The following is a 24,055-nucleotide window of genomic DNA, read 5'->3' as shown; positions in this document are numbered from 1 at the left end:
GTGGAATCATCTCTGTATCAGTAAAACTAATTTCTTGGATTACAAAGGATTTGTTAAAAATCTTTACATAAATGTGGACACAAATAGATGCAAGATTGAAAAACAACATTCAGGTAAGTGTTTATGAAGAGAATGTATTTTTAGAAAAAGCTAGGTTCTCATGTAGGACCTGAGACTACTCTCACTGAAATAAATGTAATCTTTTCATTGACCTTCATCGGCATTGGTTTGTATCTTTAGTCAGCACCTGTATTTAAGATTTTCAAACCTGCTTAAGGGAGGATCATGGTGTCCTATTCTCTATAGACATCAAAATCGTGTGTCAGGGACAAGGTGGGGCACAGATTTGAAGGAGAATAATGAATTGGAAGAACCTCCCAAAAAATATCCAAGTGTGAAGGGCATCATGGGAAACAGCACAAAGGTGGTTATTTGCAAATGTAATAGGTGGGCAACAGAGACAGGCATCATGGGCCAATCCATGGTGGGAGTGGACGTCACTGCATGGAAAGGATAGGCTGAAAAGGGCCTTCAGAATGAAGAGATCATCTTATATTTGGTGTGACAGAGAAGAGGAAGCCAGTGGAGGGATACACAGAGAGCAGTGACATAATCATAGTGACAGGCTGGAAAATGGCCCTTGTAGAAGCATTCTGGATAGCTGGTAGGAGGCCAGAGTTCATTTGTAAAGACCCAGAAAAGGATGTTGCAGTAAATGGTATGAGTCAAGACAAGAGTTTTAGCTGTGTGGATGGATATAAAAGCTGTATATTGTCTGTATATTAGGCATGTCATGCAGAAAGAATCTGCAAGACTCAGACATATCCTGGATGTGAGAACATAGAGAGAGGTCAGTTATCAGCCTGAGTGACTGGCAGGATGGCCATGTTCCCTTAGTGGCTAAGAAGGTAGTAAATGGGAAGAACTTCAGGGGAAAATAAAGATGTCCTTTATGCCCATGTTGAGCTTGAGCTGGTGGCTAAATATCCACAATGAGATACGAGAGAGATACAGGCCTGCATGAATGAACTGGGAGAAGGAGGAAGATAGCTGACGGCTGAAAAGAGGGAAGGAAGACAAGCTCAGAGGGAATATCACATTGTGTTGTCAACTTTCTCTTGGAAGAGATTAGGGAGAACCTGTGCAAGGAAAGAAGTGAAGGCAAGAGGGAAGGTGGATTTGAGGAGCCAGACAAAGATCTGAAAGGCAGAAGGAATTATGGATTCAATTAAACTGAAGAAGAATTGTTTAGCTAGGACAATGGTAGAATGGAAGTATGCAAATAACTTCTGGGATTCTACCTACTACAGGTGAAGGCTATTCAGTCAAAGGCCTGAATATTCAGTCATGTCCTGTGCATGGACTTCTGGTTTTCACATGTAACCCAGGCGGTACTCCAAGAGGTACACCCTCTCCAATTGAAGGGATCAAAGCAGGTGCATAAGCGCTGTGGGAGGTGTAGGGACTCTCCTCCCCCTATAGAGCAGAGACAGACCACCAATGGGGGCTTAACCATATACCTTTTAATGAGGGAACAATACTGGGAAACCAGGGGGGTATAGGGGACACTACAATGCCCCAAAGGGGCAGGATTCAACAAAGGTTAAACACTTACAGTCATAGACATATTCATCCAGTTGTCAAAAGACAGGGTTAACCAAAATGTAAAACACAAACAGCAGAACAAACAATACTGGTTGATATTACTGGAAATATCAAATGTCAAATTACAAGGAATATAGGGCCTAGGTACCTGGAGGGGGAGAAAGGGGGAAAACACAATGGCCCCTTTCCACTGCAAGAAGATTTTCTCTTTATTAGCTCACTCACCCCAAGTCACCAAACCTGGTACTAGAATCTCTCATGGATCTCTCATGTGGTGGACAGAAACTCTGCCACACAGCCACCAGTGCTGGTACTGTTCCCAACTGCTAGGGGTCTTGACCTTCGTGGAGCCCTGGCCTCACATCAAGCTGCCTGGCCTCTGATTGGAGGAGCTGGAAGCAGAGCTGAGAACCTCTCAGGTTGCTGCTCAGATCTTGCTGGAGCTGGAAAGCCTCTCCTGCAGGCCACAGCCTCTTGTAGGGGATCTTGGAGCCCAGTGGGGAGCCTCTCCTGCCAGCTGCACGCCGCACTGCTGAGGACCCCAGTGCTGCTTGCAGGTCTCACTCCTTCAGGCTCTTCTGGGGCAACTGCTCCCACCCTGCTGGATCAGCTCTTGCCAGGTCCTTGAAGCTCCTTCCTTGTGGTCCCTCACTGGTCTCTCCCCCGAGTCAGCTGCACTGCCCCTTTTATCTCCCTCCACGTGACCTACAGGGCCAATCAGGGGACATGGAGGGTGAGTCTCTGGGGCCTGATTGGGGAGGAAAAGGAATCCCAAGTCCTCCAATCAACTTCTGCCCTTTCAAAATCCCTGGGCTAAGTCACTACCAGCTAGCACGTCACACACATTTGAAAATGTCTCTCATAATTTGTGTCAGTGTATTCTTATATGTATTTTGTATGTATTAAAAAAAACCTGGCACTATTGAAATACTTTTCACCATTTGGAACATGATCTAATTATATTTACATTAGTCCCTTCAAATCTTGAAACTAAAGTCTGTTTCTCTAACAACATATTTCTCTCCATCATACATTCACATGGGTGTGTTAGTGTAGGATTACTCAGCAGTTCCTTGATGCTAGTTGATTTTTTTCCATTTCTTTTTGCATTAAAAGTAGCATTTAAATCTTGATATGAAAAGCCAGTAGAGAATGACATGAACTTTAGAAACAAAAGAAACAGCATAAGCTAAATCTTGAGCCTAACCAACTTTAAACTTTGTCCCTTTCATTTCTGCTATTCAACCCATAATACTTCATAAAGAAAGTGACAGTAAGTAAACTAGTCTATACCGGTTATCTAGAAAAGATTAGCCAGCAGTAGATAGTACTACATTATAATTAACCATTTGCAGACACTATTCTTCCTTTTGGTGAGAGGATTTACTTTTAAACCAACATTAAGTGGATGGTCAGTTTTTCAAAGATGCTGAGTGGTAGCAGGCCCCACTGACCTGAATGAGATTTGCACACCCTCACCAGGGCTGTGCAAAATTTCACTGGCTGTTTCATTTCGATGCTGTTTTGACTCATTTTGAGCTCGAAACATTGAAATCAAAATGAAACAAAAGGCTTCAAAACAGTCTCAAAACAAAACGAGGGCAGTTGAAACATTTCAAAAGTTTTGAAACATTTTAAGTTTTGAAGCTGGGCTTGTTTGCAGCTAAAGAGAAACTAAGGAGAGGTGTTCTATCTCTCCCCACACCCTGCAAGAGTCTTGTGTATTTAACTAGTCAGCAATTTGGGACAAGGTACTGTCTATTACTATGTATTTATACAATGCCTCAGAATGGGGCCAATTCTTGATTAGCCCGTGAGTACTAATGCAAGAAACATGATTATTGTCATTAATGGCATATATTAGCTAAAGGGTCTTTTGAGGACTGTGGGCACTATGAAAAAGCACCAAGTCAGGAGTTTGTAAAGGAAACAAAGAGTGCTGGAAAGAAAGCAGTCCTTTTCAAGGCAGGTTTGCTTGCTAAGGCCATGGGGAGAATTGTTCTTCACAGATATTCAGGGGTCTAATTGTTTTGTAGCAATAGTGGTAACAAGATAAAATTAGCAGAATGTGATATTACGTGCTCATAAGTTTATTTGTTAAGATTGTAAGTAGCACAAATTAATGATTCTAAAGCCATGTGAAGATGAAAAGCACAGTTGGAAGTACTCAGGTTTATTACAATTTATTCTTCCCTGGCAATCCAGTTTAAAAAAAGCAAATCAGGTGTATTTTAGGCTTATTTTAATTTTTTTGCACAAAACTTCTCTAGTTAACAAAAATAGCCTTTAGAAATTCTAGTTAGTTGTTTCATTGAAGGTAATAATAACAGTGACTTTGCTAAAATTAGTTTCTCTTTACAGCAGGGAACTGGGAAAAGACAGAAGACAAGAAATGGAAAAAACTGTTATTACAGCCCTCACCAGCTGAGTGTACTGTGATGGATTATACCCTTGATAACATCGAGAGAGCTTTTAGGAAGTCTTTCATGTACCTGAACACTTTGATATATGGAAAAGATAAGCCAGAGATTACAGAGAGAGAAGATCACATATAATTTTGATGTTGAATCTGCCATTTAATTAAACAAATATCATATTTACTTGAATATAAGATGGCCCTGATTATAAGATGACCCCTCCCCCCCAATAATTAATTTGATATATGGAACATTTATAAATGTGTATTCATTTTCCAGGTATTGAATCTAATTATTGGAGGTTTGGTTTGGATTTGTCTCCCTCCCACTGCTGCAGCAGGGAATATAAATCTAGAAATGTCAAGTAGCCCCCTTGCATCCTGCTTTATCCCAGCATCTTCCCCCTAAAGTCCGTTCACCCACCTCCTTACTGTCAGACCCTGCTTTCCCTGAGCACATGGAAGTAAAGATAAAATCTGAAAACACTGACCTTGAAATTAAACATAGTTGTAGTTTTTTGTCTATAGAATCATAGAAAATGTGGGTTGGAAGAGACCTCAGGAGTTCACCTAGTTCAACCCCCTGCTCAAAGCAGGACCATCCCCAACTAGATCATCCTAGCCAAGGCTTTGTCTAGCCAGGTCTTAAAAATCTCCAATGATGGAGAGTCCACAACCTCTCTGGGTAACCTGTTCCAGTGTTTTACAACCCTCCTAGTGAAAAAAACTCTTCTTAATATCTACCTATAGATTAAGTTCATCCAGAATTGATGTGTTTAGTCTCTTCTGAACCTGCTGTAAGTTTTAGAACAGATGCTCCATAATCATACTTTCAAGCAGCACTTTGGCACCTACTTATATATATGTAACAGGCGCTATTGGGAGGGCCAATTTTCCCTTGGCCCGCCCACATGTTTCTGGGCCAGCTGCCCACCTTCTCTCCTGCCATACCTTGTTGTTAATTAATTAATGATCTTAATTAGGCAGGAGGCTGCCCATTTTTCCACCTCGATGCCAGGGGGCGCTATCTGTGGCTCCATTCGTCCCCTACACTGCAGCCCAAGCCTCGCAGATGATATTTATAAATTCCTCTTTATGTTGGGGTCTCAGCTGCTGTGGTCTTACTCCCTTTCTCTCTAGCTAGGCCTGTCAGCCACAAAAAAAACAAACACACACAAAAACCAACTCACTAATCGGGGCTTGGCTCCAAGGCTCTAGCTCTCAAAACCCACTTGGGCTTCTGTGCCCTCTTTGGTGCTGGGGTCTGCTTACCCCAAATACTGTGCCCCCTCTGGCACTGGGATCTACTCACCCCCAAATACTGCACCCTCTCTAGCGCTGGGGTCTGCTCACCCCCTAATACAGTGCCCTCTCTGGTGCTGGGGTCTGCTTGCCTCAAATACTGCACCCCCTCTGGTGCTGGGGTCTACTCACCCCCTAATACTGTGCCCTCCCTGGAGCCAGGGACTGCTCACCCCTGAATACCATGCCCTCTCTGGTGCTGGGGTCTGCATGCTGCAGTGGGCCCCCAAATGAGGCCTCTTTCTTCCCCAATTAGCCTCAACCAAACCACTGGTTTATTAACATAAAAATGATAATAAAAAAAATATAGGAGAGCAACATGCCTGCTTATTTTAGGTGATCATGTCTCTGGCTCACAGCAGGGCATACTCTCCTAGATGAGGCTGTGGTACCATGGTCATCAGGAGTCCCCTTCTCTGCTGCCCCTCTGGTCTTCTCCACTCGCTGTTTATAGGGTTCTGGCCTTCCTCTTCCTGTCACCTGACTGGCTGACAGGCCTTGGCCTTAACACCTACCTGACCAGCCAGCCGTGACCGGAAGGTTCTAGATTTAAAGGGGCTACCCTGTCTCTTAGTAACAGGGCTAGGGTTCCCTGTTACAATATAATACAAGCTATGCATGATATTAACCTGAAGCCAAAAGGCTCATGATTTACCATATAGTTCATTGGACTGGCCCCAGAAGAGTCAACAGCTTTTCCAGCCATGGTGATCCCACAGCTCTGCACTGCTCAGTATGTGTGTACTCCAGATACCCACCACAAAGGATCTATATGCTAATTAGCTCCCCCACTCATGACTGGAACAGAAATGGCACATGTTGGGAGGCTTATCCTAGAGGTTAAGGTGGGAATAGGCTTGGAAGAATGAGTCATGTTCTTGTCAAGAGGCAAGGGTTTTGGTGGGTGATATCTTTTATTGGACCAATTACATGGTTGAGATAGATGAGCTTTCAAATGCAATGCATTCTCCTTCAGGTGATCTGAAGGAGGCACTCTGGATTCTTCTCCATTTATGAGCTCTTCTAAGTCTATGCAGTTGATCCAATAAAAGTTCTCTCTCACACAAATCCTTGCCTCTCACATATTTCATGGACCAGCACAGCTACAACATTCATTCAACTTCTTAATAGGCTGATCTTCCCAACAGAGTAGGGTGACAGGATACAGAAACTCGCCATATATGTACTTTACCAGTTTCAACAATGGTGTTCAAAGAGAAATGGTGTTCAGATTCCCTTATACTGGATCCTGGCCTCATACTTTCAGACTGTCCTTCTTCTCTACAAAGACTACAGCAAAAGGAAAGGGCTAAGATTTTGCATTATTGTTGCATGTTATAATATGAATTCAGCTGCAAGGATGCATAATTATAACTTCTTAGCCTTGAAATGACAGGGGAACTCCTGTGAGCTGAGGATGAGACACAAAGTCTGATTCTGAGGTCAAAGTGGGACCTTCCCAACATCATATGCTGAGGCTTGTGTCACGGCAGGGTCCTTCAGGAGGGCTGTGATCTCCTCGAGGTCCCTTGCTCCGTGTCAGGCCGGCCCAAGGCACCCTCTTATTCTCGCCCGCCATGTCTTGTTGGTAAATATAAGGTTGGGAGGCTGCCTATGACTCCCTGGGCACGGCTACTCGGGACCTCTGTCCCTGCGGTTCTCCCGGACCCCCTGGGGGTCTCCCGATCTCTCCTAGGGTGTTTCCTAGGCACCCCAGGCTTATGGGCTATGCATGGCTCCTACCTCCCCTGATACCACGCCCCAAGCCTCGCAGATGTTCCGGATGTTGGTCCGTCAGAATACCACGCCCGTTCTCCAGGCCTCCTCTGTAATCTTGCCCACTCCTGGGCCTCTCCTGTAGTCTAGCCCACTCCTGGGCTCTCTCCAATACCCAGCCTCTCACTAGGACTCTCGACCAGCCCACTCTGGGCCTTCCCTGGCAGTGTGGTCCCGCTCAGGGACTCCCTAGCGGGCCTCCGGTCCTTCAGGCCAACTGCATGGGTACCCTCTCTGACCCCGGCTCACCGCGCTGCTACTCCTCGTCTTCTCGGGGGCAACCGCAGCGCCTTGCCTTGGTCTGAGGAGTGTTGCCACACTAGCCTGCGGCCGGGCTCACTATGCCCGCTCTAGGGCTCCTCAATATGGCCCCGCTCTCGGGCTGGGGTCTATGTACCCCGCAAGTGATGCTTTTGCTGGCATCTGCTGTGCCCATCCTGGGCTCCCTAATATGGCACCCCCCCCTCTTTGGGGCTCGCTGTGCCCACCCTGGGCTTCTCACTAATGTGATATGGCGCCCCCCCTCTTTGGGGCTTGCCGTGCCCACCCTGGGCTTCTCAATGAAATCACCCCTCTCTCTGGGGCTGGGGTCTATGTACCCCACACACGATCCAGGGTCTATGTCCCTTGTCTGCAACCTACTGGTTGCGCCCGCAACCCACTGGTTGCGCTCCTCGCCGCCAGTTGCTCCTGCACTGGCGTGCAAGCTGCGCCTTCACTGGCGCTATGTGAATGATGCGCCCTCCTGGCGCTAGGCCGCACCCTCACTGGCGCTGGGGCACCCCACCCCTCTGGGGTCCTGTTGAGGCACCTATGAGGCTCAGCCGCTCTTCTCTGAGCTAACCTGAGCCCACAACTCTGCCCTGCAACTCTCACTGGCGCTGGGGCCTCACACTCCCTTGTGAGCCCCTGATGAGGGCACTGCGCCCTCCTCGGGCGCTGGGGCCCCCACACTCCTGTGGGGCCCTTTATGAGGTCAATGCGCCGTCCTGGTGCTAGAGCACCCCACCCCTACGGGGTCCCTATGAGGCCTCCTCCAACCCCTATAGCCTCACCCAAGCCTCCGGGTGTAATAACAGAGCCAAACAAACTCAAAGTACAAGCCTCTAGGCTATAACATAACTACAAGCCGCATAGCCATAACTTAGTATCATGGCTCAAGCCTCCAGGGCTATCATGAGCTATACTTGCAACTCCAGCTTCTTCCCATATCTTGGCTGAGGGAGCTCCTGCCTCCCCAGTGGCTGGCAGAGAACTGCCAACCTGGCTTTAGCCCTGGGCTTTATAAGGGCCAGGCCCTGCCCCCTACCAGCAGCTGGCTCCCCTTAGTTGCTCCGGCAACCCGCAGCTGCGCTTGTTACCCTGGCAACCCGCAGCTGTGCTCATTAGGCTCTGCCAGGGCTCTCTCCCTGGCAGTTTCTCCTCTCTAGAAGCAGAGCACTGAGGTGCCCTGCGACAGCTTGAATAGGGGTTGAATGCATGTCATCACTTCACAAGACCTTGGCTCTTCATTTGGGCTTCCTAAGGCCTATCATGTTGCAGTAATTGGGTAAGAAACAGGTGAGATAAAGGAGGAGCCCAATAACAACTTCTCCTATTCAACACAGGGCTAGCTGAACTTTAAAAAAAAAAAAAAACCAACAAAAAAAACCAACAAAAAAGCTAGCTTCCTATAGTTTTATGAGTCTTACCAAAATCTTCAATAAACCATCTTTCATGCCATTTAAGAGTCGCAGAAGCAAAAATCTCACTCACCTTGTTTTTTGTAACAGCCTATAAATTAAAAAAAAAACTTAAAAAAGTGTAATATGTTTGTAGAACAGCTAAATTAATTATTCTATTTTTTCTGATATTTTCTACAGCATTTATTGTTTTAATAACTCCTGTTAATAGAAAGGACCTTGATATGGTGGTGGCTTTACAAAAATATAAAGGAAAACATTTCAAGCAGGCTGATCCATTAAGTATTTTCAGCTCTGAATTTTGAAGTAGAGTTATTATATGTGTTGTGTTTCTCTGAGAAACTTGTCTGCCTTGTCACTTGAGTTTGTGTGCTTGGGAATACTTTTTGTAGTTAGCTTACTAATTAAGCATGTAATGGTCAAAGCATTTCATGATAACTTATTTGATCAGCTTACAGAGAAAGCATTTGAAAAGTTCATGTAAAAATACATTATTGTTTTTAAAATTTCCTGGGCTTGATTTTTCAGAACAAAACACTATAATTTGTCTTCATTACAGCTGCACTCAGCCTATCAGGACCTTGAAAAAGCCTTTAGAGCATTTGATGTCAGTCAGAGTGGATTTGTGTCCTTGGATTACTTAAAGTCAGTCATAAATGGTTTTATCTTTCCATTACCAAATGAAACTTTTCAAGAGCTAATGAGTAGGTAAGAATCACATTGTTTTCTTTAGGGACATTTCTTAGCACTGCAGTCTCATAACTTTATTATTACTTTTTGTGTGTTTACTATCATTAATTCACCTCATTTACACCAATATGGAACAGTATATAAAACCTGAGCTAATTAGATAGAAAATCATGTTTGTGGAAGATAGGCACAATAGAATAGCCTATCCATTAAGGCAGCAGTAACTGATAACTGCCTTATATCTACTGGCTGGTAGATTTATATTTAATTTCCTACAGGGAGTGTGAGTAGCTTCCATTCAAATCAATAGTGATATTTTAAAGGGATGTTACTGGATACAAATATTCATCACCATCATCATAAACTTTGTAGAAAAATAACTTCTAACATTTACTCCTGGGCATATTCATAGTCAAGCTTTCAGATTTCAATATTTGGGAGTTATCCAAATACCTTTTAAGTATGAACATTTTTGCTAATTACTTTTCTTACTTCCATTATTTATTTCTTTGTTAAACATGAACCACTGTACATTATACAAGAATAAAGTTGAAGATTACCTCTCTCCTGAAAAGCATAAAATTTGCTTGTGAATCTTCCTGTGAATCATCTACCCTCAGAATAAAGACTGCTGCCCACAATCCACAGCAAGAGATATTTTGACATCCTAGGCAATTACATATGTTAACTGGGAATAATATATAGGTGCTGATGCCTCCAAAGGTTTCATTTCAGCTTGGCTCCATCTTGACAAAAAGGCATTTGAATATTGTTTTTTAAAAATGTAAAATTAATTTGTTATTTGGTGTACTCCAAAAATATGGGAAGACATGGATTTATTGGGAGAGCAGCTTGATGGTTATTGGCACCAAGACAACACCTTTCCTATGTGAATCCTCAAAACAGTGCTTTCTAAAGGCAGTCCTCTTTAACAAAAATGAGTTCATGAAGTTCAATGACATTCAGAGAAACATAATAGCATGTTTTGTTTTAGCTACACTGTGTTAATCATTAGTTGAATATGATAAACCTGGGTGTGGTGATGCATCTGGGCATTTGAATTTAATTTAAATCAAGATCAAACTTTTTGTATTTGAGAGCTGTCTTTGCAAAAAATAAACCTGAAATTGTTTGAGGATAAGGAAATCAAAACCATACCTAGCCTCAAACCTGTGTACTAATTAAGGTGAGCCAGACCTCATTGCAGCATTATGGTCAGAACTCAGGTTGTCCAGTTATGAGTTAGGAATTTAAAATTATTTAGGAACCAGTCTGATCTTAAGGGTCTGACTTGGATTAAAGTACATTTTCCAAAAATCTTAAGTCTTTGGAGCTAGTTCGAGTTCAAAGGGAGCAGGCTATGTTTAAAGCTAAGATCGTGTAGAAATTGGCACTGTCGTGATATTTTGTTTCAGTTGGGACCCCTGGGTGCACTGAGACCAAAAGTTTCAAAAAGCAGGGAGCCAGAAGATCCTTTGTGCTCACAGAAACAGTACTGAAGTCAAATAGCCAATCAAAGAAAGAAAAGAGAAAATGTAACACTTGCACTAAATCTTTACCTTAATAAAAACAGATATTACTTCAGTGTTAAGCAGTGGTACAAAGCAAACAGGTTTTGTGTAATGCAGGAACAAAAATATACAAAGATTTCATAATTTATAGTTTATATATCTAAACTCGTGTTTAGAAAATAAGGATCATCCATTAAAATAATCTAGAATTTTTTCTATGCATCAGTTAACTGCAAAGACCTCACTGCAGATACACATTTTATAGCAGCAGGTGCTGTATGAGAATATCATCTGCAATAACCATATTGCTTTGTGCATTTAACAGATAAATCTGATTTGCTTCTAGTCATTCACAGTGTGAGATAACAACGATCAACTATTTGTCAAAAAATTGCTATTATAGTTTTTTCAATTCATGTCATTTGCTAGTTTAAATCTTAAAGTAAATTTTGCTCTTAAACACAGTCACATAATGGAAAGATTTCTGCATGTATTTTTTCCATTAGAGCCTTCTCTTGGCATTGGAAAAATATAGTGTCACTTTAATGATGTTATAAGCAGAAATGTTCAAGACTACGTATACCATATCTTTCAGATCATATTTCTCAGATAATGTAATTCAAAAGATGCATGAGCATGAATAGAACAACAACAGAGTTTCTTCATAGTTATGTTGCTCTAATAATGAAGAGAGAGATATATTCAATTCAATGTCACCTGTGATGAAGATAACAGTAACTGATACATTTTGGGTATGATTTAAAGATGTTTAAGATCACAGTTAAATATTGAGTCATTTACATAGGGCATGGAACTGTCTGTAAAAATGATACACAACAGCATTTTATAGTTGCGCTAGATATCTGCATCTCATGAACCCATGGGATGAAATGCTGGGCCTATTAAAGCTCATGAAGGCCTGCTAAGATTTCATCTCCCCATTGCACAAGACTAGATTATTTAAGAACACATTTCTCATATTTACATCCCAATTGCAGCCGGGATAAATATATTGTCAGCAGATCATTCACGTGCAGTTTATTTAAACATGTTCCTCTGTTTAGTCCCAAATTGCCTACTTTCCACAGAAATTCTGTCCCATCACTTTTACTGTTGAAAATTCTTTATATCAGACATAAAACATCATGAACCCCGGGTTGTAGGAAGAATTATTTACGTAGAAGGAATGAATCCCATTGTAGTTCAGCTTTCCTGTGTGGCTAGTATTTTTGTGTCCTGCATTCATTTTGTATATTTGTCATTTGTTGTCCCCCTTGACAAGTTAAGAAGTCTGAGAGAAGGATCCTCTTATTATTTATTTCAAGCAGCAAACTTTCCATGACCACTCAGGGTTTTCCCAATGGAGTGCTCTCTCTTATGAAACTTGCTCCTCTGGTAGATTACTAGAACCCCATTTGATGGTTTTCATTCAGGGTATGATGTAAATCATCATTTTTACTTGGTCAGGCTTTCAGTGAACTTAATATCAGTTTGATAATATGAAGGCAGTTTCGCTGCAGATGTTTCCTGGCAGCAGGGATTCATAGATGCTAGATTTATAGATGCTAGGGTTGGAAGGAACCTCAAAGGATCATCGAGTCTGACCCCCTGCCAGTGGCAGGAAGAAGTGGCTAGGTGCCTGTCTGGTCACCTCTTGAAGACCCCCAAGGTAGGATCCCATCCATTCAGAATTTCTTTCTGATGTCCAACCTAAACCTACTCTTCACCAGCTTGTGGCCCTTGCGTCTGGTTATTCCAAGGGGTGCTCTGGTAAACAGAGCATCTCCTATTCCCTGTTCCTCCCCCCCTGCAGTGAATTTATATACTGCCACAAGATCTTCCCTCAGCCTTCTCTTGCAGAGGCTGAAAAGGTCCAGGTCTCTCAGCCTTTCCTTATAAGGCCTTCCCTGCAGGCTTCTAACCATATGAGTGGCCCTCCTCTAGACCCTCTCAAGGTTGTCTGCATCCTTCTTGAATTGTGGCATCCAGAACTGGATGGAGTACTCTAGCTGCGGTCTGACCAGTGCTGCACAGAGGGGGAGCATCACCTCCCTGGACCTGTTCGTGATGCACCTACTAATGCATGACAAAGTGTGGTTAGCTCTGCTAATTGCTTCATCACATTGATGATTCATATTCATCTTGGAGTTTACAATGACTCTTTCTGCCACTGTGCTGCTGAGAAGGTCATCCCTCAGCCTATAGTTGTGCTGGTGATTCCCTCTCCCTTGGTGCAGCACCTTGCACTTTTCCTTGCTGAACTGCATCCTGTTGTTCTCTGCCCACTTCTCTAATCTGTCCCGGTTCACCTGGATTCAGTTTCTTCCCCTCATTATGTTTGCTTTGACCCATAGTTTGGTGTCATCAGCAAACTTGAACAGTGTGCTTTCCACGCCCTCATCCAGATTGCTGATGAAGATATTGAACAGCACCAGCTCAAGGACCGATCCTTGGGGGACCCCACTGCCCACATCTTTCCATGTCAATACCAACTCATCCACCACCACAGTCTGGGTATGACCCTTAAGCCAATTTGCCACTCATGATTGTGTAATCGTCTATGGCACAGTTGTTCAATTTGTTTATAAGAATAGGATGAGATACTGTGTCAAAGGCCTTCTTAAAGTCCAAGTAGATGACGTCTACCTCGACAGCTGCATCTAAGCTTTTAGTGACCTGGTCATAGAAAGAAACAAGGTTAGTCAGGCAGGATCTACCTGCTATGAACCCGTCCTAGTTGCCCTTCAGCATTATATTACCCACTGGACTCCTACAAATGTGATCCTTGATAATTTTTTCAAGGGTTTTCCCAAGGATAGAGGTGAGACTAACTGGCCTATAGTTACTTGAATCCTCCTTCTTCCTCTCCTTTAAAATAGAAACCACATTGGCCCTTTTCCAGTCCTCAGGGACCTCACCTGAGCACCATGAGTGCTCAAACAGTTATGCCAGTGACTCTACTATAACACTGGCTAATTCTTTCAGCACCCTTGGGTGAAGCTCATCCAGTCCCATTGATTTAAACACATCCAGCCCCTCCAAGTGTCTCTTTACTAGGTCGCTGCTGACAGTTGGTGGGCTGGTGTTTCTTTTGCTTCTGTCAGTAATGGATTTGAGAGATTTGTCTAGATCAGAGTTCAAGAATACAGAGGCAAAAAACCCAGTGAAGAACTCTGGATGTTTTTAAGCTATTTTTTATTGTGAGTTTAGTGTTTGATTTCTGTGATTTGTAGGGATTCCAGATGCTAAGGCAATGGTGCTTAAACATTCTTAAATATATAGCATTTTGTAACCGATCACTAATAGACCATAAACCACATGGCTTTACCAGATACTCATCCTTTTACAACACTCATCAATCAAGTTCTTCCTTCTTACAAAATTTCTTTTCTAGGCAATTACTAGAGGGCATAATTAAAGGGGTATTTTAAAAAACTCTATAGTTGAGAATTAAAAAAAAATGAATTTAATAAACTATGGCCTACAGCGGGGGTGTCAAACTCCCTTAGCCTTGTGGCCCACATCCAGACCCAGCTCCTGCAGTGGAGCAAGTAGCCATGGTATGACCATATTATAATAGTATCAAATACTGAAGGCTTCACTCAGACTTACCTGTAGTGATTTCAGTGATTTATTCTTTGCCTAAGCAAGCTATTTCAGAATTTTACCCATTAAAGAGAGATCACAAATCTTTTTAACTATCAGGATCAATCCCTGAGAAGTGCTGCACATGTGCTGCTCTCATGGAAGTGGATAGGAATCTGCGATAGTGCTTACTTCTCATGATCCTGTTCATTCCTTCCTATGGTAGAACCTGGGAAGAGGTACTGTAGGAAATGATCCTAATGATAGGAACAGAGGAACACAGAACTGGAAGAACATTTGCACCTTGTTCACAATTAATTGACAATGATTCTAGCACATCTAACTGGGATTGGAGTTTTCCATTATGCCTCAAGAAGGTAGCCATCAAACTTCCTGGTCTCTTAAAGAGTTATGGTAGTACACATATATAATAATAATCCTGAACCTCCATGCTGCTGCAGGAGTTCTGACTCTGCACCTTCAAGGTTCTTCCCATCTCCCTGGCCCAAACACAATTGCTCTTTGTAAGGTTTGAGTAAACACAGTGTTGAAGAAAGGAGCAGGGAAGAATATACATGGAGAGGTCTTCATTGTGTGTGAATCTCAGGGGATAGGACATGGACCAGGCATTGGCTTATTTCCAATGCAGAATTATTCTCTACAGCATAGTTTGGGAGATTTAGTAGAATCACAGAAATTTGAGACAGAAGAGATCTCAGCTGGGGGTTCAAAATAACAGTTGTGGTCTGGGCTTTCATTTTAAAAATCGTCTGTTACTTCATACTGTTTTTTCATATCTGATGATTGTTTCAGACAAACATTTATGAAACTATTTCCTCCCTGCCTTTTGAATAAACTTTCCCTTGGACCACTGAATTGTGGTATGTATATGGCACCCATAAGCAGAATAATTTGGAAAAGGCAGCTTCTCAACTTGCTGGAAAGTGTGCGCTGTGTGCTGGTTTTGATCAGCATGTTTTGATTATCCTGATGAGGTAGTTCTTGTGTCTTGTTATTTCATTGGATAAGCTTAATAAACTGCTGCAGAGTTTTGGCAATGGAAGGTTTTTTTTGTGGGAGTCCTATAAAGTCTTTGCACTAAACATTGTTCTAATTACATCTTATTTTATTTTGTTATTTTTATTCTTGATGACCCATGTTCTACACAGGATATACCACCATTTTAAGAAACAGCAAATCACTACATTTGTGTTAGTGACAGACTAGTCTGTGAAGCATATCTAACTTAAAGCTTTTTTTTTTCATACACTTAGGGCAACTCTTGCACCACTGAAATTAAAAGGGAGTTATGCTTATACCTGAGGCACAAGTCAGGGCGTTACTGATTTCACAGGGGCTACTAATGAAGTAAGGGTGTGTGTTGATGAAATGGGGGCAACTAAATTGAAGTGGCGGGTTTTTAAAAACACTGCTTCAATTTAGGGCCAGGTAAACCCCCGTGTTGTGCACACACCCGTGCACTTACCTGACTCTCTGGTGGCAAGGAGGGGAAGGTGAGATGCCAGTGGGAGGAGCGGTCCCTTGGCTGCAGGGGGGGAGTGGTGGTTCCATCCGCAGCAGTGGTGGCACCCCCGAGGCAGCACCCACCCGTAGGCACCTGACACCCAGCTCCGCAGCTGTGGAGGGAAGCACCGGGTCAGGCGGGCAGGCTCCAGGGAAAAAAAAAAAAGATTGCCGCATTTTTTTTTTCTTGGGTGGAGCCTACTTTTCTGGGCTCCTGCCAGGCTGCCTGCACAGGCTTCCTGCAGAGCCCTTGGCTGCACATAGGTTTGCTTCATGGAGGATTTCTAGTTTGCTGTGCCCCAAGTCATTCAAGATGCATTATACTGCCAAGTTTGCTACAGAAGCTGGAATTACAGCGCAATACGCTGCCGACGCGTGCAAACACCAACAACTTTAAAGCAGCGCAAAACGTTATAATCTCGCTTTAAAGTGTCGTGCACATATGCCCCTCGTTTCGTCTACACACAGCCTAAGGTTTCACTTAACATAAGAATGGGTGACAGACTTGGCTTTTAGTGGCTTCTGAAAGCATTTTCACATTTTCAACACTTCAGAAGTTTTTCAGGTTTGGATTAAAACAGAATGGTTAGATCAGAATTTTAATTCTGCCCATTTCTGGATTTTCTCTACTGTTAAACCCTCATGATGGTTAAAGAAATCATAAATAAAAAATCTAGGTCTTCTAAGACTGACGATACTGGGAAGATAATTTGACCATAATTAATCATAGAAATTTGACTTACTTTTTTGTAAGATTGTAAATTCTGCAGGTTCACACTAAATTTCCATATTGTATACGTGTCTGTTACAGTTTAAGAATAATTTTGAGACACATAGTTAGAAGAGTATTTATAAAAGAAAGACTTTTAATACCATTTTCTATTTTTCCTTGACCAGATTTGGATTTAAAGCCACAGGAAAAATTGCCTGGCAGCAATTATTAGAGAAATTCCAGGATTCTGTGACTTGAAAATGGACAGACAATTCCTATAAGAAAAAACCATAGGTAAATTGGAGGTTCCATTTTTGGGTGAGAGCAGATTAAATTACGGTATAAATGCGTACTGAGGGTAGAAAAACTATGTTTACTGAATGTTGTTGATTAAATTTAGTTCAAATGACCTTTTTTTAGAACAATCTCATTACCATATAAATGTATAAACTATTTTTGTATCCAAGTAAGCTCTTAGCTTTAATGCGGGAGTGGATCTGAGGGGGGTGCAGATGTTCAGTTGAACCCACGACTTATTCCCGCTCCACCAAAATTTAAAACCAGCAGCCTGGGAGGAGCAGTAGTATTTCAGGCAATGCAAGAGCAGCGGTTCCCAAACTGTGGGTCACAACCCTAAATGGGGTTGCAGCATCCTCAGATGGGGTTGCAATAAATATGCCCCCTGAGATTTCTGTGTCCACAGCAGGGGGTGGAGCTTCAGCCAAGGTAAATCAGGAGTTGCCTCTGCGTTCCAATGGTTGGGACCCATTGTGGGAGGGAGTGCCACACCACCCTGGCTGCCAAGGTGAGGCATGGCAGCGGCAGTGGCGCAGAGTTGTGCCCATGTTGCTGCTGGGTGAGCAGGGGGTACCTCAGCTTGGCAGCCGTGGCAGCGTGGTGCGGTGCAGCACTCCCTCTCTCCCATGCTGGGTCCTGCCCACTGGGCCACAGAGCCCCTGGAGGGGAAAGAGGGCAGCAAGGTGGGAAGTCCCAAGCCTGCCCCTCCATGGGCTCCACTCCAGCGGTTCTATCCAGGGAGGGGGGGAAGCCAGGCTCTGCACTCCACTCCAGCTGCAGCAGCTGCTGCCTCCCATGGGTAGCAGCTGGGGGTTAGGCGCTGCTGGGGGTGGGCAGGGGGCTGTGGACCCTGGCCCTGGGACACCTGGGGTGAGGTGAGGGGCTGTGGGTGGGGAGTGAAGGGCCATGCTGAGGAAATGGGGTCAGAAATGGGGTCACACTGAGGAAAAGTTTGGGATGCACAGGCTAAACACTGGCTAATTGACTTCATGGCTCATTGTCATCTACCTGATTTTTACTAATCTCTCTCCACTCCACAAGTGTTAATGACCCTCTATCCTTTTTAATGATTTTGATGTTCCACTATTCAAACTATCCTTTCTTCTGTAATTTTGCTGTCTGTTAGCCATTCCCGGTAACGTCTCTTTTCCGTTTCACAGCCCTGCAGACCTTTCTTAGCTCTGGCTAAAAACCACAAACTCAGGTGTAGAAATGACTTACAGTGAATTATTAAAGGCACTGGCAAGATGCTCAAGAAGTCTAGATTTTGTTTTATGAATCTGAATAAGAGGCAGATGTTTAACTATAATGACTACAGGTCTAATGACATAATATCTTTTGACTATTTTTTACCTAGTTTGTTGTGGGTTTTTAAAAAAAAATACTGTATATATAATCTAGCAAAGTAGTGCATGTTTCAATGCTTTGATCTAACTGAATAATAACAGGCTACCCCCTAAACATATTAGTAAAGTTTCTAGTTTCTCTTTAACTGGATAAAATATATGCTGTGTTATATGTGATGTTGTGCTGCATCAACTATATCCTCCTTTTGAACATCCTACATCCACCCATGCCTTAATGAGTTTATGTATTCCTTCTACTCAAAGGCATAAGAGGTTGAGCCATTAAAATGTTCTGTTGACCATTCTTTTTCTTGCTGTAGAGTAAACCCAGTGAGAGAAATAGCTGAAGTTTTCTCAAGTGACACTGTTTTTCTGAAGTTGTGCAGGCACATCCAAGATGCATATTCTTTCCTGAAGCAGGCATTCCTTATGATGGATACGGTAAGAATGCTTCTTTAAAATAAATTGTTCCAATGGTTAATTGTCCTCATTATAAAAATTTGCCTCTTACTTCTAATCTGACTGTGTTTGGCCTCAGTTCCAGCTGTAAGTTCTTTTTATGCCTTTATGTGTGAGACTTAAGAGTTCATTATCAAAGCTGTGTTCCCATGTAAGTACTTAGAGATGGTGATCAGGGTACCCCTAAGCCCACTTTTTGGTAATCTAAACAGAGGGAACTCTTGGAGTCTTTCTGTGAGGCATATTTTCCAATCCATTAATTGCTCTTATGGCCCTTTTAAAGCATGTCCAAATTGTCAATATTCTTCTTGAATAGTGAACACTAAAATGTGAGATGTTTCATTGCCAGTCACAACATTGTCAAAAACAGAAATAATATGAGTTTGCAGTGTGATGCAGCCACACAAAAGGCAAATGCAGTTTTGGGCTGCATCAATAGAAGCATTAGGTGCAAGACACAGGAGGTGATAGTGCCTGTATATTTGGCACTGGTTAGTCCTCAACTAGAGTACTGTGTATAGTTCTGGGATCCACATGTTAAAAAGTGTTATGTCTTACTGTGTTTTCCTTATACTGCCCCTTTAAGGCCAAAGCCCTCGTGTTAAGCACTGCAGGGTACCGTTTGCTTTGTGGCAGTTTCACAGCACTGGGGACTCCATTTTCTCTGCCATGAGGAGCCAGAGGTTTTCTTGGTTTCTCTCTCTCCACAGGACTGGACTGGGGCAAGTCAGAGACAGAGGAAGTGTAAGTTCTGCATACATATAATGAGGACAATTGTTAAGATCCACCCTGGATATGATTCCAGAAATTTATAATAATAAATAACTGTAGTTCAACACAGGAGGTCCAGAGTGTTGTTGGTGAACTCACAATGTATCATCTAGTGATGAAGATGGGATTGTTTGCTGAAAAGACACCCTTAGAGTGTGACAACAATATTCTGATACCAGACTGTGTTTTGTGATCAGAGGGAAGTTTTCTTCTTCTTCTTCTTCTTTTGTCTCTATTACGGCTGATGTTAGTTAGAATGGCTACATTGGGGCATACAGAAGAATTTGATGTGAGCCAGCTGGCTTCTTGGGACTCTTATGCAGAAAGGCTATCCTATTACCTGGAAGTCAACAAAGTGGAGAACCCAGAACAGTCTGTGGTGCTAAAACATTTGCTATTGTTTGTTCCCTCACAGCACCTGCTTTACCAAACACTAAGTCTTATGTTGAACTAATTCCTCTCCAAAAGGCACATTTTTGCCCAAGGCCATCTGTTACACTGCAGAGATTTCATTTTTTTAAACGGGATCAAAAGGCCAATGAAGGCATAGCAGATTAGCTGGCTGAGCTCTGTCGCCTTGTAGGATTTTGTGAGTTCAGTGATCTCCTGGATGGCCTGCTCCACGACCATTTTATTTGTGGGGTTCAAGATGAAGCAATCCAATGTCGCCTGCTCTCTGAACCAAATTTGACCTTGGCTACTGCACAAGAAAAAGCCTTGGCAGCTGAAGCAGCATCTCATAATGTGAGAGAAATTCACCAAGCATTCTCCAGCAATGTCCACTTACTCCAAAAAGATTAAGAATCAGGTAATGACCAGCAAATTCAGTGGATTATACCTTCACCAATAGCACCAAATAAACCAATTAATTCACAGACATGTTTGAGTTGTGGTGGCCAACATAGACAAAGGGAGTGCACGTTTAGGAACGCGGAGTGTCATGCCTGCAAGAAGGGCCACAGAAAGAGGGTTTGTAGCTCAAAGGACAGTTCCAGGAGATAAAAAGACTGTGGTGAATGTATTCACCCCCAAACCACTCACAGATTAGAGTCCTCCCCAGAACCTGAGGTACAGAAACTATATTTGATTCAAAATATTGGTGTTGTTGAAATCAAGGTTCTGAGATGATTGCAACTGTAGTAATAAATGAAAAAAGTGCAAAATGGAAGTGGATTCAGGTTCAGGAAGATCCCTCATAAATGAAAACACATTCTTCCAGTTGTTTCAGCATCCTCTCCCCAAGTTATTGAAACCTGTGTGTCAACTGCGTGACTACTATGGAGAGACTGTGGAAATTTCGGGTAGCTGCAGTGTAAATGTCCAGTAGGGGTGTGCAAAGTGGGCCCTATTCTATTTGGATTTGGATTCGGCCCAAATCAGGGACAGTGACTCGATTAGTTGATTCTGAAGATTCGATGCTGATTCAGAGAATCAGTGATTAGGACATAGACACAGCTTTAAAAGGTTTTTCTATATACCTTGAGGTAGCAGGCGCAGCTCATGAATGCTGCAATTCTGGGGCACATGGAACATCCCGCAGGAGTGCTGGGAGGCCCTCCATGTGCTTGGCGGTGAACCTGGAATCGGACTGGAAGTACTTCCAACCCACTTCCGGGTCTGCTGGGGAGCATGGCGGAGGGCCCCCACATACCTCCCCAGCTCAGTGATTGGCTGCAGGGGGAACCCGGGTGGCCCTCCCCCCAGACCCAGAAGGCACCAGTCACTGAGCCAGAGGTGTGGGGGCCCCCCCAGCATGCTTCCTGGTGGACCCTGAAGTGGACTGGAAGTGCTTCTGGTCCATTTCTGGGTCTGCTGCTGAGCGCACTGGGGAGCCCCCCATGCTTCTGTGGAACACTCCATGCACCCCAGCATCGCAGCACTCATAAGGCCCTGCTACCTAGAGGTATGTAGAAAAAACATTTAAAGCTGTCTCCATGTCCAAATCTCCGAATCTTTCTGAATCTTTCTGAATCAATTCGAAGGGTGTCGATTCGATTTGGAGAGATTAAAGGGTCCTCTGATTCAATTCAGATTCAGAGATTTGGTCACCGAAATGGGCTGAATCTCTGCCAAATCAAATCAGGGACCAAAGCTTCGCACAGCCCTAATGTCCAGTATAGATTTGTTAGACAGCACCTACCCCTCATTGTCACTAAGGGTTCCTGCAAAAGTCTTCTGGGGAGAAATTGGTTCTCACCATTGGGAATCAGTATTCAAGGCATACACAGTCTCTGCACCGAAAGTCCCGAAAGGCTTACATGGGAGTTTTCCCAGGTATTCTCCAAGGAATTAGGAACTTACTCAGGTCCACCTGTGACATTCCAAATGAATCCTGTGATAGCCTATATCTTTATGAAGGCTCAGAATGTACCTTTTACACTGTGGCTGAAAATTGATGCAGAATTAGATTGGCTTATCATGCAAGGGGTCCTCAAACCAATCATACATACAAGCTGGGCCACACCAATTGTTCTTGTTTTAAAACCTAATTGTAGTGTTTGCATCTGTGGGGATTAGAAGTCCACCTAATCAGGATTCACATCCAGTGCCTGCCATTAACCACTTACTGTCTGTTCTTGCAGGAGGGAAGGTTTTTGCTAAACTTGATCTCACTCAAGCCTATTAGCAATTGATAGTGGATGACAAGGCTGCTGAAGACCAAAAAGGAATTACACACCGGGGAGTGTTCCATGTCAAGCACTTCCAATTTGGAATTTCTGTGGCATCAGGAATTTTCCAGCGGTTCATAGAGGAAATGCTAGCAGGAATTCTCAGGGTTGTTCCTTACTCTGATGATGTGTTGATTATGGGACCATCTAAAGAGAAACTCACTGAGAGACTCAGAGAAGTTTTAGAGAGATTGTGTAAAGCAGATATCAGAGTAAAAAGAGGGAAATGTCAACTGGGAGTTTCCAGTATCAACTTTCTGGGTTATCAAATTGATACTTCTGACATTCACCCAGTTGAAGACAAAGTAAAAGCAATACATGATGCCCCTATACCAAAATGCAGAAGGATCTTCAAGCATTCTTAAGCCTTCTCAATTTTTATCACATCTTCTTGAAGGACAAAGCCACCATAGCGGAGCCCCTTCATTGCTTATTGAATAAAGAAGCTCAGTGGAAGTGGACTTGCCAGCACAACGAAGTCTTCCAGGGTGTCAGGAAATTGCTGACATCAGACTCTGTCCTTGTTCGCTATGATGAGCAGAAGCCACTGTCCATTATTTGTGATGCCTTGCTGTTTGGTGTTGGCGCTGTCCTCAGGTACACATTGCCTGATGGCACAGATGCACTTGTTGCTTTTTACTCAAGAACAATGACTTCAATCAAGAGGAACTACGCACAGATTGCAATCATTGCAGGAGTTAAAAATTTAACAATTACATTTATGGCCACAAATTCAAAATCCAAACAGACCACAAACCCTTTCTTGGAATTTTTACTATGGACAAAACAACTATTTTGTCTCCCCACATGCAATGCTGGAGCATCATGCTAAACGCATATGACTATACACTCATGTACAAACATGGGAAAATGATTGCAAATGCTGATGTATTGAGCCGCCTATCACTACAAATACCTGATTGTGCTACTCCTCCACCAGTGGAAGTCCTCATGCTGGAATCCATGCCCCTCTTTAGGCTGATCGGATAGCAAGGATGACTGTAAAAGACCCTATTCTTGCCCATTTCCTCAACTGGGTGTGGAGGGGCTGGCCTGCAGGCAAATTGGCTGAGGAATTCAGGCCATTTTCATCATATCAGCATGAGTGGTCTGCCCACAAGTGTTGCCTCTTGTGGGGAAATTGTGTCGTAATTCCAGAAGCAGGATGGCAAATCATACCGACATCACTGCACACAGCACACCCAGGCATTGTGAGGATGAAAACACTAGCTAGAAGTTATGTATGGTGGCCAGGTATGGACAATGACATAGAAAGGGTTGTGAGGGAGCGCAGCATTTGTCAAGCAACCCATCATAATCCACTGAAGGCACCAGTATTCCTTGGGAAATGACCAAGGAACCCTGGTCATGCATCCACATTGATTTTGCTGGCTCTTTTCAAGGTAAGAACTTCTTAATTGTTGTTCACTCATACTCAGAATGGCTTGAAGTGATTACTGTCTCAACTCTTGCATCAACTGCCACTATAACAGCTCTCTGTCAGCTGTTTGCAACCCATGGGGTTCCCAACACTATTGTTTCTGATAATGGCAGTACATTCACCTCAGCAGAGTTTCAAGATTTTGCCAGCTACAACCTCATTCAAACTGTTACCATTGAACCTCACAGGCCACAGGCCAATGGGCAAGCTGAGTGAATGGTGCAGACTACAAAAGATGCACTGAAAAGGATTGTTGTAGGAGACTGAGC

General features: G+C 43.2%; 1 protein-coding gene across 1 annotated transcript in view; it reads left to right on the top strand.

Annotated features, from left to right (window-relative positions):
- The window catches only part of EFCAB6 (EF-hand calcium binding domain 6), a 208,210-nt gene that overhangs the window by 23,688 nt on the left and 160,467 nt on the right, over positions 1-24,055 (top strand). The window contains exons 3-6 of the mRNA XM_059726207.1: positions 9,310-9,489; positions 18,767-18,887; positions 22,303-22,650; positions 22,743-22,942. Coding sequence (XP_059582190.1) covers positions 9,310-9,489; positions 18,767-18,887; positions 22,303-22,650; positions 22,743-22,942 — 849 coding nt within the window. The remainder of the gene's footprint in view (positions 1-9,309; positions 9,490-18,766; positions 18,888-22,302; positions 22,651-22,742; positions 22,943-24,055) is intronic.

The sequence above is a fragment of the Alligator mississippiensis genome, chromosome 4, assembly GCF_030867095.1.
Source record: "Alligator mississippiensis isolate rAllMis1 chromosome 4, rAllMis1, whole genome shotgun sequence".
NCBI lineage: Eukaryota > Metazoa > Chordata > Crocodylia > Alligatoridae > Alligator > Alligator mississippiensis.
Note: the sequence above shows the minus strand (reverse complement) of the source record. Positions and strands in the feature narration are given on the sequence as shown.